This window comes from Anomaloglossus baeobatrachus, chromosome 12, assembly GCF_048569485.1.
Source record: "Anomaloglossus baeobatrachus isolate aAnoBae1 chromosome 12, aAnoBae1.hap1, whole genome shotgun sequence".
Classification (NCBI taxonomy): Eukaryota; Metazoa; Chordata; class Amphibia; order Anura; family Aromobatidae; genus Anomaloglossus; species Anomaloglossus baeobatrachus.
In genome coordinates, this window is record NC_134364.1 from 9,230,258 (window position 1) to 9,246,968 (window position 16,711).

Genomic DNA, 16,711 nt, shown 5'->3' on the forward strand with positions numbered 1-16,711 from the left:
GACACAGCGGAGACCTTTGGGCGCACGGTTTTTCTGTTGCATTTGTTTGTTACTTTGTATCACTCTGCTTCATCATATAGGAAATGAATAATCTGACGTCGGCCACAGAATATTACAAAGACCTCCTGAAGCAGGACAACACTCACGTGGAGGCCATCGCCTGCATAGGCAGTAACCACTTTTACACGGACCAGCCGGAGATCGCGCTGCGGTTTTATAGGTGAGTTACCCTGAGAGTCGGGAAGCTCCGACCCCCATCCTGCTGGACAGGGATACACGAGGTATACATGGATATACAGTGGGTACGGAAAGTATTCACACCCCTATACATTTGTCACTCTTCGTTTCATTGTAGCCATTTGATACATTTTTTCTCATTAATGTACACTTTGCGCCCCCCATCTTGTCAGAAAAAAAAAAAACAAACGTAGAAATTTTTGCAAATTTTATAAAAAAGAACCTGAAATCTCACATGGTCATAAGTATTCAGCCCCTTTGCTCAGTATTGAGTAGAGGCACCCTCCCTTTTGGGCTAGTACAGCCATGAGTCTTCTCGGGATCCTGGGTTTGGGGATCCTTGGCCATTCTTCCTTGCAGATCCTCTCCAGTTCCGTCAGGTTGGATGATGAACGTTGGTGGACGCCATTCTCAGGTCTCTCAGGTTTAGGTCAGGGCTCTGGCTGGGCCGGTCAAGAATAGTCAGAGTTGTCCTGAAGCCGCTCCTTTGTTATTTTAGCTGTGTGCTTTGGGTCATTGTCTTGTTGGAAGGTGAAGCTTCTTCCCAGGCTGAGGTCCAGAGCATCTGGAGGAGGTTTTCTTCCAGGATATCTCTGTACTTGGCCGCATTCATCTTTCCTTCAATTTTAACCAGTCGTCCTCTCCCTGCCCTTATAGCATGATGCTGCTACCACCATGTCACACTGTGGGGATTATATTGGGCAAGTTATAAGCAGTGCCTGGTTTTCTCCACACATAGATTTATCACCAGAAAGTTCTAAGTTGTATCTTGGTCTCATCAGTCCAGAGAATCTTATTTCTCATAGTCTGGAGTCCTTCATGTGTTTCTTGCAAACTCTATGTGGCTTTCATATGTCTTGCACTGAGGAGAGGCTTCCGTCGGGTCACTCTGCCATAAAGGCCCGACTGGTGGAGGCTGCAGTGATAGGTGACTTTGTGGATCTTTCTCCCATCTCTCTACTGCATCTCTGGAGCTCAGCCGCAGTGATCTTGGGGTTCTTCTTTACCTCTCACCAAGGCTCTTCTCCCACAATTGCTCAGTTTGGCTGGACGGCCGGGTCTAGGAAGAGTTCTGCTGGTCCCAAACTTTTTCCATGTAAGGAATATGGAGACCACTGTGCTCTTAGGAACCTTGAGTACTGCAGAAATTCTTTTGTAACCTTGGCCAGATCTGTGCCTTGCCACAATTCTGTCTCTGAGCTCCTTGGGCAGTTCCTTTGACCTCATGATCCTCATTTGGTGTGACATGCAGTGTGAGCTGTGAGGTCTTATATAGACAGGTGTGCACCTTTCCAAATCACGTCCTATCAGTGTAATTACACACAGCTGGACTCCAATGAAGGAGCAGAAGCATCTCAAGGAGGATCACAAGGAAATGGACAGCATGGGACTTACATATGAGTGTCCGAGCAAAGGGGCTGAATACTTATGACCATGTGATATACTGAGCAAAGGGGCTGAATACTTATGACCATGTGATATACTGAGCAAAGGGGCTGAATACTTATGACCGTGTGATATACTGAGCAAAGGGGCTGAATACTTATGACCATGTGATATACTGAGCAAAGGGGCTGAATACTTATGACCATGTGATATACTGAGCAAAGGGGCTGAATACTTATGACCATGTGATATACTGAGCAAAGGGGCTGAATACTTATGACCATGTGATATACTGAGCAAAGGGGCTGAATACTTATGACCATGGGATATTTCAGTTTTTCTTGTTTAAAAACAATTCTACATTTCTGTTTTTTTATGTTAAGATGGGGCAGAGTGTGCATTAATGAGAATTTACCAAATGGCTGCAATGAAAGAGTAAAAAATGTAAAGGGGTGTGAATACTTTCCGTACCCACTGCATTTGCCTAATAGAACTTGTTTTGCAGTTTTCTGCCTTCCCGTCTACACTGTGCGGCCATAGCGGCAGAGACGAGACACATTATTTAGCCTCTCTCATTGGCTGCAGTAAAAAGCGTATAAGAGGGGAAAGGGTTAGGGACTCTCAGATACAGCTCGGCTCCTATAGAAGTGATTGTGATCTGCAGTACCGTGAGCGGCCACTACATGGTGTTATTCTGAACATCCTACCACTGCAGAGGCTATAAACAGCTGATTTGGGGGGGTGCCGGACCCCACTAATCTGATATTGGTGGCCTCTCCTAAAGTTGGGTCATCAATATTCAGTTATTGGAAAACTTCTTTTCTTCGGCGCTCCATTGGGAGACCCAGACGATTGGGGTGTATAGTACTGCCTCCGGAGGCCACACAAAGCATTACACTAAAAAGTGTAAGGCCCCTCCCCTTCTGGCTATACACCCCCAGTGGGATCACTGGCTCACCAGTTTTCTGCTTTGTGCGAAGGAGGTCAGACATCCACGCATAGCTCCACTGTTTAGTCAGCAGTAGCTGCTGACTATGTCGGATGGAAGAAAAGAGGGCCCATACTAGGGCCCCCAGCATGCTCCCTTCTCACCCCACTTTATGTCGGCGGTGTTTGTTAAGGTTGAGGTACCCACTGTGGGTACGGAGGCTGGAGCCCACATGCTGTTTTCCTTCCCCATCCCCCTGAGGGGCTCTGAGGAAGTGGGATCTTACCGGCCCCCAAGCCCTGAGGCCGGGCTCCTTCCACAGACCCATAGAACCTGCTGGATACGGAGCTGGGTACCGTTCAGGGACAAGGCCCTGCGACATTCAGGTACTCTGTGTCCCAAACAGGCCGCGCACATTCCAGACTTGCTGGGTGTGCTAGTGCGCCGGGGACAGTAGCGCTGCGCGCTGGGGTTACAGTCACTACAGTTTCTCTGAGGGACTTTATGTGTTGGGGACTGCCGCGCCGACCGCCCCTGGAGCGGCGGCGCGGCTGCGACTTGTAGTGCGCCGGGGACTTAGCGCCGACCGTGCTTTTACGACGGCGTCGCTTATAAATTTAGTCCCCGGCTTCTGCGGCCTAGCTCCGCTTCGTTCCCGCCCCCACCCTGTCAATCAGGGCAAGGGAGAGACGCTGTACGATTAATCAGCGCCGAGGGCTGGAGTCTTATTTACATGCTCCAGCCCTCTCACTGAGCACAGTGGGACGCAGGTTTCCCGCTCTTTGTCTGCACACGCCCAGGGCCCGCCCCTCTCCATAGGACGCCGGCAGCCATTCCTTACATGCAGTCTGGCTGGAGAACGGACACAGGCTCTGGGAGACCCAGACAAGGGATTTCTGGCGACCACACACCCGCGTTAAGCGGGCGGTAAGCAGCACTTTTAGTGCTGGCCCCACTAGTGCCACAGTGTTATATTGGTGTACCTTTTTTTCTCTATACCATATATATATGTATATATATATTGCACTGTAAGGTCGCTTCTTGGCTGTATACCCTATATTGCTCTGAGGAGACGACAACATGTCATCCGCAAAACGCAAGGGTGCCAAGACACAGGCTGCAGCTGCACAGCAATACGCTACTTGTGCCGCTTGTGGGGCTGATCTACCGGCAGGTTACAATGACCCCCATTGTGTGCAATGTTCAATCCCTGTGCCACTTCGTCAGCCGGAGTCTATGGTGGTAGTGGCCCAGGCAGAGTCGCCGGTGAACCCTGTCCCGGTGACGGGGACAGAGTTTGCAGTTTTTGCTGACAAGATGTCTGTCACTATGACAAAGATACTAGAGACCTTGCAGGCCAGGCCAGTTACTCAGACCATGGACACTGCTGCGGCAATGTTCCCCGGTCCCCCTCAGTTGGAGTTAATCCGTGCATCAAGGGGGTCCCAGGCATCTCAGCCTGACGGCTCTGATTCAGATGACAGTCCCAGGCAGCCTAAGCGTGCTCGCTGGGAGAGACCCTCCACGTCATCACGCGGGTCAGGGTCTCAGCGAGAAGAGTCTCTACATGATGAGACAGAGGAGGGTGATCAGGAGTCTAATCCTGAAACCGCTCTCAATCTGGATACTCCTGATGGTGACGCCATGGTAAATGACCTTATAGCGGCCATCAATAGTCTATTGGAAATTTCTCCCCCTGCCCCTTCTGCAGAGGAGGCAGCGGCACAGCAGGAGAAGTTCCATTTCCGGTATCCCAAGCGTAAACTGAGTACTTTTCTGGACCACGCTGACTTCAGAGAATCAGTCCAGAAACACCATGCTTACCCAGACAAGCGTTTCTCCAAACGTCTTAAGGATACACGTTATCCCTTTCCCCCTGACGTGGTCAAACGCTGGACCCAGTGTCCAAAGGTGGATCCCCCAATCTCCAGGCTTGCGGCTAGATCCATAGTTGCAGTGGAGGATGGGGCTTCACTTAAAGATGCCAATAACAGACAGATGGACCTTTGGTTAAAATCTGTCTATGAAGCTATCGGCGCGTCGTTTGCTCCAGCATTCGCGGCCGTGTGGGCACTCCAAGCTATTTCAGCTGGTCTGGCACAGGTGGACTCTATCATATGTCCAGCAGTGCCGCGAGTAGCGTCCCTAACCTCGCAAATGTCTGCGTTTGCGACTTACGCTATCAACGCTGTCCTGGACTCTACAAGCCGTACCTCAATGGCGTCTGCCAACTCTGTGGTTTTGCGCAGAGCCTTGTGGTTAAAGGAATGGAAAGCGGATTCTGCTTCCAAAAAATGTTTAACCAGCTTGCCGCTATCTGTAGATAGACTGTTTGGTGAACAATTGGCTGAAATCATTAAACAATCCAAGGGTAAAGACTCCTCCTTACCCCAGCCCAGATCAAGCAAACCTCAACAGAGGAAGTGGCAGTCGAGGTTTCGGTCCTTTCGAGGCTCCGGCAAGACCCAATTCTCCTCGTCCAAAGGGACTCAGAAGGAGCAAAGGAGCTCAGATTCCTGGCGGGCTCACTCACGCCCCAAGAAAGCAACCGGAGGAACCGCTTCCAAGGCGGCTGCCTCATGACTTTCGGCCTCAGCCCTCCGCATCCTCGGTCGGTGGCAGGCTCTCCCGCTTTTGCGACATTTGGCTGCCACAGGTCAAAGACCGGTGGGTAACAGACATTTTGTCTCACGGGTACAGGATAGAGTTCAGTTCTCGTCCTCCGCCTCGGTTCTTCAGAACCTCCCCACATCCCGACCGAGCAGATGCCCTTCTGCAGGCGGTGTGCTCACTAAAAGCAGAAGGAGTGGTGATCCCTGTTCCTCAGCAGGAACAAGGGCAAGGTTTTTACTCCAATCTCTTTGTGGTTCCAAAAAAGGACGGCTCGTTTCGTCCTGTTCTGGACCTAAAGCTGCTCAACAAGCATGTGAACGCCAGGCGGTTCCGGATGGAATCCCTCCGCTCCGTCATTGCCTCAATGTCTCAAGGAGATTTCCTTGCATCAATAGACATCAAAGATGCTTATCTCCACGTGCCGATTGCTACAGAGCACCAACGTTTTCTACGTTTCGTGATCGGAGACGACCATCTCCAGTTCGTAGCTCTGCCATTTGGTCTGGCGACAGCCCCACGGGTTTTCACCAAGGTCATGGCGGCAGTGGTAGCAGTCTTGCATTCTCAGGGACATTCCGTGATCCCTTATTTAGACGATCTACTTGTCAAAGCACCCTCTCAAGAGGCATGCCAACACAGCCTGAATGTTGCGCTGGAGACTCTCCAGACTTTCGGGTGGATCATCAACTTTTCAAAGTCAAACCTGGCACCGACTCGATCACTAACGTATCTTGGCATGGAGTTTCATACTCTCTCAGCGATAGTGAAGCTTCCGCTGAACAAGCAGAGGTCACTACAGACAGGGGTGCAGTCTCTCCTTCAGGGTCAGTCGCACCCCTTAAGGCGCCTCATGCACTTCCTAGGGAAGATGGTGGCAGCAATGGAGGCAGTCCCGTTTGCGCAGTTTCATCTGCGCCCACTTCAATGGGACATTCTCCGCCAATGGGACGGGAAGTCAACTTCCCTGGACAGGAAAGTCTCCCTTTCCCAGACGGCCAAGGACTCTCTGCAATGGTGGCTTCTTCCCACCTCATTATCACAGGGAAGATCATTCCTGCCCCCATCCTGGGCAGTGGTCACGACAGACGCGAGTCTGTCAGGGTGGGGAGCAGTTTTTCTCCACCACAGGGCTCAAGGGACGTGGACTCAGCAGGAGTCCACCCTTCAGATCAATGTTCTGGAAATCAGGGCAGTGTATCTTGCCCTATGAGCCTTCCAGCAGTGGCTGGAAGGAAAGCAGATCCGAATTCAGTCGGACAACTCCACAGCGGTGGCATACATCAACCACCAAGGAGGGACACGCAGTCGGCAAGCCTTCCAGGAAGTCAGGCGGATTCTGATATGGGTGGAGGAAAGAGCATCCACCATATCAGCAGTTCACATCCTGGGCGTAGAAAACTGGGAAGCAGACTTCCTCAGTCGCCAGGGCATGGACGCAGGGGAATGGTCCCTTCACCCGGACGTGTTTCAGGAAATCTGCCGCCGCTGGGGGGTGCCGGACGTCGACCTAATGGCGTCTCGGCACAACAACAAGGTCCCGACCTTCATAGCGCGGTCTCGCGATCAAAGAGCTCTAGCGGCAGACGCCTTAGTGCAGGATTGGTCGCAGTTCCGGCTCCCTTATGTGTTTCCACCTCTGGCACTCTTGCCCAGAGTGTTACGCAAGATCAGATCCGATTGCGGCCGCGTCATACTCGTCGCCCCAGACTGGCCGAGGAGGTCGTGGTATCCGGATCTGTGGCATCTCACGGTCGGCCAACCGTGGTGATAAGGCCGTAATTTAGGTTGATGCAATCTAATCATGCATCCCTCTTAAACTGTCTGCAGTCCAAATTATGAGTCACTCGTGGTAGCATGCATTACCCTCTCTTTCACTCACACCAGAGAGACGTACTCAGATATGAATAGAAAGTAAGACTGATTTATTTCCGGAAGTGTTACAAATATATATAACCTTATTGGCTAGGTGCCAAGAATACGTAACACGTCTCCTATTGGATAAACTAGATACAGCTTATTCTGTGATATACAATTTACTGTAATGTGCTTGGTTCCTCATTTATATTAAGCAATGTCAGCATGATTCACTTGTCACAAGAATAGCCCAGACTGTCTGTCTGAGTCTTATGCCAAGAGATATGTGGGGTACAGTTCAAACAACATCTTAAATCTTGTTCTTTATGGATATCTCCATGTAACTCCTATATACTCATAATAATGATAATCACATCCCTAACAGTCCCCCCTTTGGAGATAGCCAAAAAGTCTTTCCTTACGTTTCCAGGTCTATTGATCTGTCCTAATGCTGATGGTTACCTCACTCACATACGAGATACCCCATCCCTTGTGGATGAATCTCCCCACCCAACAGACTATGCATAGGAAGCCAGATCCTGACCGTGTTCTCTAGACTGTCCTCATGGCTATGTTCCCCTGGCCCACGTTATTCAGGAAGGGGGAACGTGGCACTAGTCCTTTAATGGGCTAATATTTATCAGGGTTGGTTTCTCTCAGAGTCTCATGCTCCTCAGTCCTTAGGCGGTGATGTTGGGACATCATCAAAGGTGGGATGCACAGTCGTCTTTTGGTCCACATGCTTAGATATCATCGTCCTGGCACAAAGTATCGGATAGAAGAGGGAAGACAGCCATCTCCTGGTCTCAGGCAGGTCCGACATCTTTGTAGTGGAAAACATGGATCTTCGTCCGAAGAAAAAGAGTGAGAGAAGAGAGAGAGAGAAAAAGAGAGAGAAAGATTGAGAAGAGAGGAAGAGAGAGAAAAAGATTGAGAAAAGAGAGAGGAAAAGAGAGAGGAAAAGAAGAGAGAGAAAAAGAGGAATGAGAGAAAGAGAAAAGAGAAGAAATCTAGATCTGGCTGGATCTGGAGGAGAAAACTCAAAAACGTGTATTAGGCACATGTTTAAACAAACAACAAGCTTAGTTGAAGTATCTGGCGCTACTTCTAAACAGGATTTCATAGGGTCTCAACCTAGTGGTCCCTGCTGGGGTGTGTCTGACACTGAACAATGCAAGCGAAGACTCTCATGCCCTTGCTTTCTACACTGCCCCAACCTCCCAACCTTCCCTCTATTCTGTGGCTGGTATGGGGTGTGTAGAGTCAGTTCTGTGTCTAAGGCCTGCCATATCTCATTGGCTGGCAGTGAAAGCAGGTCACTAGCCACTTTCCATGGTCTCCGGGAGCCCACAGCTGCACCCTATCTCAGTCCTCTTCTTCTTCTGGGACTTGCTCTTGTAGGGTCAGGACAACGTTTTCTCAAGACTTTCCATCCTTCCTTTCTTCTTCACATCTGGGTCATTCGAAAAGCACATATTGACTGACTGTTTCTCTCGTAAGTGGTCTTGGGGCTTCTTTGGATGTTCTGTCAGTGAGGGCACTTCTTACTGCTTCCCTTGACTCCTCCAATGTAGGCCTCAACCCTGCTCACCGCGACTCTGTCTGGCAATAGCAAAGCTTCCATCCGTTCTTCTATGGCCTCATGGCGATGTACAGTTCCATTGGCAGTGATCAAGTCTCTTGTCTTCCATACAGAGTAGATGCTGGCTGCCATCTTGCAGGCTTCAGCGAGAGTACATACATCTGCTTCTTCACAGACAGGCATGCGGGTAGCGACTGCTCTATCAGCACAGCGTCTTCTGCTACCAGCACCATACCCATGTGGAACCGTCTTCTTGATGCACATCTTGATCCATCCGCAAAGGTGTTAAGTCAGGGTCCAAAGGTGTATCCGTCACTGTATCGAATCCAGAGTTTCTTCAGCTATGCCAGAGTCGACTACCTCTTCCACCAAGGTGTCAGAGGTGGGACACTCCCCCCTTGGAAGAGGGAGAAGTTCAGCAGGATTAAGGACCGCACACCGGGAGTTGGTGACTTTGTCAGGGAGCAGTGATGTCATACGGGCACTGATCTTCAACTGGTGCTTTAGGTAGGTGTTCAATCTGGCTGAGTAGTGTTCAAAGGACTGCTATCTTCTTCCATGGCAAACATGTAGAATGACTTCTGGGCTGGAGATGACGTGATGATACTCTTCAGGTGACTGTGACTGTAACTCAGGTGACTGTGACTGTAGCTCATCTGTATGTGGGGTGATCTTGTAAGCTGCTAGATTCATCTCCATACGTCTTGCCACTTAAAGGAGGGTGTCTTGGTCTTTACCAGCTGTAGTTGTTTGCATATGGGCTCTCGGAGACCTGATACAAAGGACTATACCCAGGTTTGTAAGAAAGAGCAATGGATGTAACTTTGGGGTCAGGAGAACACTGAAATTCTAAAAACTAAGATCCCCTAAAACCCCAGGGAAAGAGAAAAGAGCACAAGAGGGTTTGGAAACTACCAAGCAGCACCCCCTGACTACATCTAAACAACTAGGAAAAAGCAGTGGAGCGCATCTACTCTACCTCTCCTGTGCTGAACCTTAGCAGAGGTTATTGCTGATAGTCCTGTGGAAACCTTGTCCCTTCACTTTTGCATGTTTGTTTTTGCTGTATGTTATACAATTTAGTAGACCATATAGACTGCTCACTATTAGTCCTGGTGGACAGTGAATATTTTTCTGCCTATGGCAGTTGCTGCTTAGCCTTGTTTTGAGATATTTTCACTTGTATGTTATCCTGCCGGTAGCTTGCACAAGAGTTCCCTGATAGAGAGGGTGGAGGTTCATGTGGTCCCAAGGGGACATTGATCATCAGGAGTTGGCATATATTAGGGTTTTCGTTGGCAGCACCCAGTAATCCTTTGTGTCTTAGTTTGCAGGGTCTGACAGGAGAGAGGGATACGCTGGAGGCTCGACCCTGACCACCATCAGGTCTACCGTCGGGATGAGGGAGAGTGCAGGGCCCCGAGTTACAGGGTCAGCACAGGAGAGGTAGAGTAGATACGCTCCACTGCTTTTCTATCGTCGTTTCGATCCAGTCCAGGTAGTTCTGAACCTTGGTGTACATTCCGAATTCGCCACATTTGACGCCCCAGGAGACGATGCCAGCAATATATAGTGTTTTGTACTCTTCATTTCTAACTTTAAGATCTTCGAACATGAGGGGACCCCCGCTGTCATGAGTACAACTGTCATGTCCCGCTTCCCCGGCGCACAACATGTTGGAGTTGACAGTATGATTTTTTGGCACAATCTTCTTGCACCCCTCCAGATCACGGAGTGGAACCATTGTAAATTGTAAGTACTTGGTTTTTTGTAGTCGCTCGGTTGTTCCCCAGCCAGCGACATATCCAGCCTCTCTAATGGCGGGGTGGATCATTGTTAAATCATTGTCATCTTCCTGACACCCCTCCTTGGTGTGGGATCTCTTCAATTCACAGGTTGACATCTCAAGTTGGCGTTTGACCAGGTCCCATCTGCTTGGCATTTCGCTCTGAATGACGGCAGACGCTTCTGCCCGTAAAGTATCTCATATCCCTCCTCGCACTTCACGGTGATCATGTCTTTGAAAATATACTTGTCCTTTCTCGGATTTACGATGGCATGTTGGAACGTACCTGTCGGGCAGGGGATGGCGTCCTCTGAATAATAGATTTTCCAGCCTCTGTTATCCCCCCCACTGTCTGTGATAAAGTCGATATCCACTTCATAACTGCCCGTTTCGATGCGGGGAGGGGGCGTCCTCCCACAATAAGGTCCGAACTTACGTCCTTTTGCTTTTATTATGAGACTGTCATAAATGCAGCTCCCATCTTCAGGGGCCTCAATGTCAAAATCTTGTGCCTTGAATGTTAAGACAACCTGGTACCCCAATTCTAGAAGGATTTTGTATTCACAGCGAGAGTTCTCGGGGTACGGAGAAGGATATCCCGGGCTGCTGATCTGCCCCCTCAGGTCTGTGTACAGACCCCCACTACAATTCCCTCCACATGTGCTTTGGTCTTCCTGCAATTCATATTCTGGAGGACAGGAGCAGAAAAACCCTCCAATGTAGTTGTTGCAAAAATGTGAACAGGGGTTGCTCAGTTTGCACTCATCCACATCTACAGTCACGTAATAAGCAGCAAATCCAGTGTACCTCTCCTGGTTGGAGAAGTCAGAATTGAAATGTAGTTTCATGCGGGTTGTAGGATAAAACGTTTCCTTCGGGAATCCAGTAGATTCTAAAGAATGGCGGCCACAGAAAACCCGCTGAACCTCGTTACCAATGATAACCTGTAAAGAGTCATACTCGCAATTATCAGAGGGCTCAATGTCCAGATGTATGAAGTACAGGCGGATCCCGTACCCATCCGGGACTTGAATATTCCAGGTTTCATTTGCATTATTGGGATAAATCTGAGGATAATTGGGGGATGTGATCTCCCCATACATAGAGGGGGACACTGCGCTGGCACAGCCCAGAAGCGCGAGGAACAGCCACCTCAGTGTCATATCCATTACAGAAGATGACATATGACTTTTTCACTGGTCATTTCAGATCTTAATGGTTTTGCGCTGGGAAAGAGGGAGAAATTCCGGTCTTGTTTATGTCAACGTGGGGCGCCAAATGATAAGGCCGTAATTTAGGTTGATGCAATCTAATCATGCATCCCTCTTAAACTGTCTGCAGTCCAAATTATGAGTCACTCGTGGTAGCATGCATTACCCTCTCTTTCACTCACACCAGAGAGACGTACTCAGATATGAATAGAAAGTAAGACTGATTTATTTCCGGAAGTGTTACAAATATATATAACCTTATTGGCTAGGTGCCAAGAATACGTAACACGTCTCCTATTGGATAAACTAGATACAGCTTATTCTGTGATATACAATTTACTGTAATGTGCTTGGTTCCTCATTTATATTAAGCAATGTCAGCATTATTCACTTGTCACAAGAATAGCCCAGACTGTCTGTCTGAGTCTTATGCCAAGAGATATGTGGGGTACAGTTCAAACAACATCTTAAATCTTGTTCTTTATGGATATCTCCATGTAACTCCTATATACTCATAATAATGATAATCACATCCCTAACAGTGGGCACTGCCAGACCGTCCAGACTTACTGTCCCAAGGGCCGTTTTTCCATCGGAATTCTGCGGCCCTGAACCTGACTGTGTGGCCATTGAGTCCTGGATCCTAGCGTCTTCAGGATTACCCCAAGGGGTCGTGGCCACCATGAGACAGGCTAGGAAGTCCACTTCTGCTAAGATCTACCACAGAACGTGGAAGATTTTCTTATCCTGGTGCTCTGCACAAGGAGTATCCCCCTGGCCATTTGCGTTACCTGTCGTTCTTTCCTTCCTGCAATCTGGGTTGGAAAAGGTTTGTCGCTCGGCTCCCTTAAGGGGCAAGTCTCGGCACTATCCGTGTTTTTTCAGAAGCGTCTAGCACGACTTTCTCAGGTGCGCACGTTCCTGCAGGGGGTCTGTCATATCGTACCTCCGTACAGGCGGCCGTTAGATCCGTGGGATCTAAACAAGGTCCTTGTTGCCCTCCAGAAGCCGCCCTTTGAGCCTCTGAGGGATGTGTCACTTTCTCGACTCTCACAGAAAGTGGCTTTTCTGGTAGCGGTCACGTCTCTTCGGAGAGTGTCTGAACTAGCAGCGCTGTCATCCAAAGCTCCTTTCCTAGTGTTCCACCAGGACAAGGTAGTGCTGCGCCCCATTCAGGAGTTTCTCCCCAAGGTGGTATCCTCTTTTCATCTTAATCAGGATATCTCCTTGCCGTCCTTTTATCCGCATGCAGTTCATCGGTATGAAAAGGATTTACATTTGTTAGATCTGGTGAGAGCACTCAGAATCTACATTTCCCGCACAGCGCCCCTGCGCCGCTCGGATGCACTCTTTGTCCTTGTCGCTGGTAAGCGCAAAGGGTCGCAGGCTTCCAAAGCCACCCTGGCTCGATGGATCAAAGAACCAATTCTTGAAGCCTACCGTTCTGCTGGGCTTCCGGTTCCATCAGGGCTGAAGGCCCATTCTACCAGAGCCGTGGGTGCGTCCTGGGCATTACGACACCAGGCTACGGCTCAACAGGTGTGCCAGGCAGCTACCTGGTCGAGTCTGCACACTTTCACCAAACATTGTCAGGTGCATACCTATGCTTCGGCGGACGCCAGCCTAGGTAGAAGAGTCCTGCAGGCGGCAGTTGCCTCCCCGTAGGGGAGGGCTGTCTTTGCAGCTCTAACATGAGGTATTTCTTTACCCACCCAGGGACAGCTTTTGGACGTCCCAATCGTCTGGGTCTCCCAATGGAGCGCCGAAGAAGAAGGGAATTTTGTTACTTACCGTAAATTCCTTTTCTTCTAGCTCCTATTGGGAGACCCAGCACCCGCCCTGTTGTCCTTCGGGATTTTTGGTTGTTTTTCGGGTACACATGTTGTTCATGTTGAATGGTTTTCAGTTCTCCGATGTTACTTCGGAGTGAATTTGTTTAAACCAGTTATTGGCTTTCCTCCTTCTTGCTTTTGCACTAAAACTGGTGAGCCAGTGATCCCACTGGGGGTGTATAGCCAGAAGGGGAGGGGCCTTACACTTTTTAGTGTAATGCTTTGTGTGGCCTCCGGAGGCAGTGCTATACACCCAATCGTCTGGGTCTCCCATTAGGAGCTAGAAGAAAAGGAATTTACGGTAAGTAACAAAATTCCCTTCTTGCATATAGTATATTCATTCATATCCATAAAGTGACCGTCCCCTTTAAGGCCACTCTTCACATTGTAAGTGAATGATGAGGATGGAGGGATCGGCCCCGATTTATTAAAGCCATTTCACCAGAATCGGGCAGAGATCGCTGTGACAAGGCGCTCAATTATGGCAGAGCTCGGAGTTACACACAGGTTGGGCAGCTTTTGGCATTTTCATGCCAGATTCTCCCAGATATGCCGAAATGTGCGTGATGGGGGCCGGATGCCACGGCTCATCTAAGTCATGACGAGTGTGGCCGTGCAGAAGAAATCTTACTCCAGTCAGGGACTGGGGGAATTTCTGGCATTGGACACGCCGCTTGTCAGACGCACAATCCGGAGCGTCTGACTCCACCGCGGACCTCAAGACCAGTGAGAAAATCACAGAGCCACCTCTCTAATGGCAGCCGTTTTCTCTTCACAGGCGCCTCCTACAGATGGGAGTGTATAACTGCGAGCTGTTCAACAACCTGGGGCTGTGCTGCTTCTACGCCCAGCAGTACGACATGATCCTCACCTCTTTCGAGAGAGCGCTGTCCCTGGCGGAGAACGACCAGGAGGTCGCAGAGGTCTGGTACAACCTGGGACACGTCGCTGTGGTACGCCCCACATCGCAGAAAGATAATGTTATAGTATTAAAGGGAACCCGTAAGGTCCAATATACACCCAGAACCACAAGCAGTTCTGTGCACATATCTATGATCCCTGCCTAACTGTCCCTGCATGTGATAGCACAGGAGCAGAGCTTTACAAAAAGTGTTTCTAATGACCGTTTATGAGATGGTAATGAGGGCGGTGACTGTCGCAGGGGTGTTATTTCCTTGACTAGTCGGCCCACTTAGCTTGCGGTCACACCCCTGTGGGCATGATAACATGCTTTACAACAGCCAGCGTCATCGGCAGCGCTATACAAAGCTGCTCATGCGCATTGCACCCCTCCGCATTGAGCTTCTCCGACGCCGGGTGCATGCGTCCCGATTCAGAGACGCTCGCTGCGCGGGATCGGCCGTCGTCCACGCTTCAGCTCATGCGCTCCACAACTCTGTCTCCAGCTGCACCGCTCATGATCAAGTGATGAGGCTCCTGCAAAGTGGTCAAGACTTGAAGCTTTTTTGTACCAAAACATTCATCTTGTTATGCAGTTTCCTCCTAAATATACTACTAATGAGTAGAGATGAGACCTGTGGAAGGACGGGTTCTGCGGGATCAGCCGGACTTTAGATAAAGTTCTGTTCTGGACCCGAACACCAATGGAAGTCACTGATTGGGCAGTTCGTGTCTCCGCCCACATGCAGTCAGCCGTACACAGATCACTTCTGGGGGAGGAAGGGCAGGATGTAATATATATATATATATATATATATATATATATATATATATATATATATATATATATATATATTATATAACACACACACACACACACACACCGTATATTCCAGATTATGAGATGTGCATTTTTTCCCCCCAAAACTGGGTGTAAAATGGGGGTGCGTCTTACAATCCGGATATGACTTACCGGAGCGGCGGTGGTGGAGCGGGGTCATAGGAGGTAGGGTTGGCGATGCTGAGGGTTCGGAGGAGCTGTGGAGCAGCTCAGGAGGGTCACAGGACGGGGTGTCTGGGCGGCGGGTGCATTGATCTCCATTGAATCGCTCGCAGTTGACGCAATGGACTTAAAGAAAATGGCCATGGTGTCCTGTGCGCGCACGACCATTTTCTTGAAGTCCATCTCATCAACCCCAGACGATTTAACAGGGTCTGCAGTCAGATTAATGGCACCCGCCGCCAAGACACCACATCCTGTGACCTTGCTGCGTCGCTCCTCTGCAGTGACACCCCCGCAGTCCGCCAGCAGATCAGTGGCACCTGCCACAACCCCCCGAGCCTCTTGTTTCGCCAACCCTCCCGAGCCTCAAAACCCCCTCCTCTGAACCCGCAGCATTGCTGACCCTGCATCCTGTGACCTTCCTGAGCTGCACCACCGCCACCGCTGCTCCCTACTGGGGAGCATTAGTATTAAGACACTCTAGGATTATAAGACGGACCCTCATTTTTGCAGTAAAATTTTTTTTTTTTTTCCTAATTTCCTTTTCTAAATGTGGGGTTTGTTTTATAAAACAAAAAATATGGTATAGTGTGACATTACACACAGTTCACATTGTAGAAAGGGGAGTTTTACTCACTTTTGCGTCCATGTGAGGCAGATCCAGGAACGCCATCACTTTACAAGTCCAGGTTTATTCCAGGCTTCATAAACCAGCACAGAGCGAACAAAACAGGAGCCCCCGGCATAAAGGCAACATCGCACACAGTCCATCACTGCAGGAGGCCTGTCAGTGGCCAGCTCCTCTCTCTGAGGCTCCCTCCGGCAGACTGACCACATGCCAAACAGGTGATCCAAATCTATGGGCGGAGGTAGGTGGATGGCCAGACCCACCCATCAGTCCAGCCGGGCCCTGATAAGCCCTAGTTAGAGTTGTGACACTGCAAGTACCAGAATGGACATCCAAGTTTAGGCTATGTGCACACATAGCAGATTTTTTTTCTGCACAAAAAAATCATGTTTTATCAGGAAAAAAGTGCGTTTTTATGCTATTTTTCATGCTTTTTTTTAAATCTATTGAGATAGGGAAAACGCAGGAAAAAAAGTATTGACACCCTGCTTCTTTTTCTGCATTAAAATATGAAAAAATTCAAAACAAGAAAGCCGCGGAGACACCATCACATGTTTCTCAACGCTGGCAGGAAACTAGCCAGGTCTTTCACCGGGAAGGAACAACCACAGGAAGGGCAGTCTCCAGTCAAGGAGACCACCTATGCCAAACATGGTTTCCATCCACAGACAGCTGTTTCGGGGTATTTGCCCCTCATCAATGTGGAGTAGGAAACTGGCTAGTGGGAACAATGCCTATTTCTTTGTCGCTC

At 49.4% G+C, this 16,711-nt stretch overlaps 2 protein-coding genes across 2 annotated transcripts in view; one reads left to right on the plus strand and one right to left on the minus strand.

Annotated features, from left to right (window-relative positions):
• TTC8 (tetratricopeptide repeat domain 8) overlaps window positions 1-16,711 on the plus strand; it is a 67,094-nt gene that overhangs the window by 30,925 nt on the left and 19,458 nt on the right. Inside the window, exons 10-11 of the mRNA XM_075330535.1 lie at window positions 81-220; window positions 14,208-14,382. Coding sequence (XP_075186650.1) covers window positions 81-220; window positions 14,208-14,382 — 315 coding nt within the window. The remainder of the gene's footprint in view (window positions 1-80; window positions 221-14,207; window positions 14,383-16,711) is intronic.
• LOC142258103 (complement C1s subcomponent-like) lies at window positions 10,033-11,638 on the minus strand. Its single transcript, XM_075330569.1, has 2 exons — window positions 10,494-11,638; window positions 10,033-10,320 (listed from the first exon to the last, which is right to left on the minus strand). Exons 1-2 carry the CDS (start codon window positions 11,568-11,570, stop codon window positions 10,033-10,035), a joined length of 1,365 nt encoding a protein of 454 aa, XP_075186684.1. The 5' UTR covers window positions 11,571-11,638.